This window comes from Cucurbita pepo, unplaced genomic scaffold, assembly GCF_002806865.2.
Source record: "Cucurbita pepo subsp. pepo cultivar mu-cu-16 unplaced genomic scaffold, ASM280686v2 Cp4.1_scaffold001928, whole genome shotgun sequence".
Taxonomy (NCBI): Eukaryota; Viridiplantae; Streptophyta; class Magnoliopsida; order Cucurbitales; family Cucurbitaceae; genus Cucurbita; species Cucurbita pepo.
Window position 1 is genome coordinate 1 of NW_019648032.1, and position 3,572 is coordinate 3,572.

The window sequence follows — 3,572 nt, forward strand, 5'->3', positions numbered from 1 at the left end:
ATATATATATACGTGTGTTGTGCTGTCTTTATCTTTTCAAATGAAACCCATTCTTACAAGCTTCACCCACTGATTTGATCCTGAGAAAAACAAGACTAAAACAGGACAAATAGATAGGAAAAGTCAAATTGCTTTTATTGATAATTTGTCTGAATTTGTGACCCAATGAGAACATCACTTCCTTGTCAAATTGCTTTGAGTATGAGCATTTATGACGTGGATCACTGTCTTTTTAGATCGGTAGCAGATATTGTTCTTTTTTTACTTTTCTTTTGGACTATCTATCAAGGTTTTTAAAACGGTCTGTTAGAGAAAGGTTTTAATACCCTTGTAAAGAAGGTTTCGTTCCCCTTCTCAATCGATGCGAGATCTCACAATCCATCTCCCTTCAAAGTCTAGTATCCTGGCACTCGTTCCCTTTTCCAATCGATGTGGGACCTCCTAATTCACCCCTCTTAGGGGCCCAACGTCTTTGCTGGTGCACCGTACACCCCATTTGGGGCTCAGCCTTCTCACTGACACATCGCTTGGTGTCAAGCTCTCTAATACCATTTGTAACAGCTCAAGTCCACCGTTAGCAGATATTGTCCTTTTTGGACTTTCTCTCAAAGTTTTTAAAATGTATTTGCTACAGAGAGGTTTTCACACCCTTATAAATAATGCTTCGTTCTACTCCCTAATAGACGTAGAATCTCGCCGCATCATTTGTTATTAGCCTCATTTTATGGTCATTCTCTAAATTTTCACAAGTACTTGCTCTTATGTCATGAACTCTTAAAAAGGGAGTGAATTGAATGTGGTTTTGGGTGACATACAGATACTATATTCAAACTTTTATCCAAATGGATCGATGAAACTGTACGAGTTCATAGCAATAGTAACAGGGGCAATGATTATTCTGTCTCAGCTTCCAACCTTCCACTCTCTTAGACATGTCAATCTGGCCTCTCTGCTTCTCAGCTTGGGCTACGCCTTTCTTGTGGTTACTGCTTGTATCATTGCAGGTACTAAACACATAGCAATTCCTTTCATAATATGATCAACTCATCTTATGTTTCATCTATCAATAATTGAAGCAACCAGAAAAGAAGCTGGATCAAGGGACTACAGCTTAGAATCGTCACCAAAATCAAGGATGTTCAGCGCCTTCACATCCATCTCCATTTTAGCAGCCATTTTTGGGAACGGAATCCTCCCTGAAATCCAAGTAATTCAAACACATTACATTACAGCTTCTGATTATGTGACACTCAGTTTGAATAATTTAAGGTAATTCATAGCTCATAACAGGCAACTCTGGCAGCTCCGGCTAGTGGGAAGATGGTGAAAGGGCTTTCCATGTGTTACACCGTCATATTCCTAACCTTCTACGCCATTGCTGTGTCTGGATATTGGGTGTTTGGGAACAGGGCTACCCCCAATATCTTGCAGAGCTTGATGCCCGACACTGGGCCTTCTCTTGCGCCCACTTGGATCTTGGGCCTCGCTGTTATTTTTGTTCTTCTTCAACTCCTAGCCATTGCCCTGGTCTGCTAACTTCAATCACTAAAATACAATACTTTTGAACTTAACATTGAATTGAAATTGAAGCTTAAATTATAGGTTTATTCACAAGTGGCATATGAGATAATGGAGAAGCAATCAGCTGATGTAAAGAAAGGGTTGTTTTCCAAAAGGAACCTTATTCCAAGGATCATACTTCGGACAATGTACATGATTATGTGTGGAGTTTCTGCTGCAATGCTTCCATTCTTTGGAGACATTAGTGCTGTAGTGGGTGCTATTGGCTTCATTCCTCTTGATTTTGTTCTACCGATGCTTCTCTACAACATCACCCACAAGCCACCCAAATCATCCATCACCTATTGCACCAATCTCGCCATCATCATCGTCTTCACCGGAGTCGGGATCATGGGTGCTTTCTCTTCTATAAGAAAACTCGTTCTTGATGCCCAAAAATTCAAGCTCTTCAGCAATGATGTCGTTGATTGATATCGAGGTTAGTCATTGTGATTGGGTTGTTGTATGTTAGAAAGAGTGAGAATGTTGAAATTACTCCCCAATGAGATGTATGGTTAAAATTTAGTGACAAAAAATATGTATTTTTTTTATTACAATATTGTTACAAATAGTATAAGAGCTAGATACTAGAGCGTGTGTTAGTGAGGACATTGGACCTCCAAGAAGGTAGATGAGATCCCACNAAAATTCAAGCTCTTCAGCAATGATGTCGTTGATTGATATCGAGGTTAGTCATTGTGATTGGGTTGTTGTATGTTAGAAAGAGTGAGAATGTTGAAATTACTCCCCAATGAGATGTATGGTTAAAATTTAGTGACAAAAAATATGTATTTTTTTTATTACAATATTGTTACAAATAGTATAAGAGCTAGATACTAGAGCGTGTGTTAGTGAGGACATTGGACCTCCAAGAAGGTAGATGAGATCCCACGTTAGTTTGAGAAGGGAATGAAGCATTTATAAAAGTGTGAAAACCTCTCGTGAGCCTGACAATTATATGTAATCGGTCAAAGTAGACAGTATCTATTACCAGTAAGTTTGGGCTGTTATAGCAATAAGTTTGGGTTGTTCTAGATATAGATGTTATTTACCCTTATAATTATTTCAGTACTACACACCATGCCTTGCTCGCTTACAAATGAGATAGTGTTATTATATGCTCACATCTCTTTAATATAAATTTCTTCGACTTAAAATATATTAGACACATTAATATCCGTTAAGATTCGTTGATTTTTAACCAATAGTGACATTTTTATTAGTTAGTAATATAAATTAGTAGGCTTTAATTGATTAATAAAGTTTACCTAACATTATCTCAATGCGGTTTTGAGACAACAAAATACAACTAATATATTCACATGACTTTGTCTCTTTATATTAATTCCAAAAATGCCCTTCCTTGCCTGTCCGCATGTATTCATCTGTTCCATGAAAAAAAATAAATAAATAAATATGACAAATTATAAATAAAATTAATTGAGCCATATTCAACCACTATCATAATTATTGGAAGATTAAAGCCAACAACGAATTAATATGCAAGTCAAACCAACAAAATTTAAGGTAATATAAAAATATTCAACATCATTTTCAAATGCTTATGATATCATTTTCCAATAAATTAATTCAATAATTAAAACATCAATATATGGTGTATATAGTCTCATTTTAATTTGATGTGTATTTTATATAATTTTGAATTTAATCACTAATTAATACCATTTACGGGCACAAATTTCTCTATTAAAATCAAATTTTAGTTCATTGAATCAATGTCTAATGTTATATTTTAACCTAATGGAGATTTAGACAGTGGAGTCTATTACCACTAATTAGTGGTGCAAGTCAAAATTCAACTCGAGCCCACAATTTTTATTTAAACTTTTAAATTTATAAATCTAGGAATTATTTAAAATTGAAATTTGTATTAGACAGATAATTAAGTTTAAAAATATTTAAATTGGTTAGAAGAAAAAGAGATGATAGATAAAGAGCTGGAACAGTTTGGTAATAAATGTAGAGGTTAAGTGAGATATGGATGAAAGTCT

At 35.2% G+C, this 3,572-nt stretch overlaps 1 protein-coding gene across 2 annotated transcripts; it reads left to right on the plus strand.

Annotated features, from left to right (window-relative positions):
• Window positions 1-707: 707 nt before the first annotated feature.
• Window positions 708-2,594, plus strand: LOC111786541 (probable GABA transporter 2). 2 transcript variants are annotated; one of them, XR_002813797.1, is made up of 5 exons: window positions 708-1,004; window positions 1,077-1,207; window positions 1,291-1,527; window positions 1,603-2,187; window positions 2,437-2,594. XR_002813797.1 is itself a non-coding variant. In XM_023666782.1 (5 exons), the coding sequence occupies exons 1-4, from the start codon at window positions 851-853 to the stop codon at window positions 1,990-1,992; spliced, it is 912 nt and encodes a 303-aa protein (XP_023522550.1). In that variant the 5' UTR covers window positions 708-850; the 3' UTR covers window positions 1,993-2,017; window positions 2,267-2,594. The 2 variants fall into 2 exon arrangements, 1 of the variants encoding a protein (XP_023522550.1); XM_023666782.1 differs by having other exon boundaries at window positions 1,603-2,017; window positions 2,267-2,594.
• Window positions 2,595-3,572: the final 978 nt, after the last annotated feature.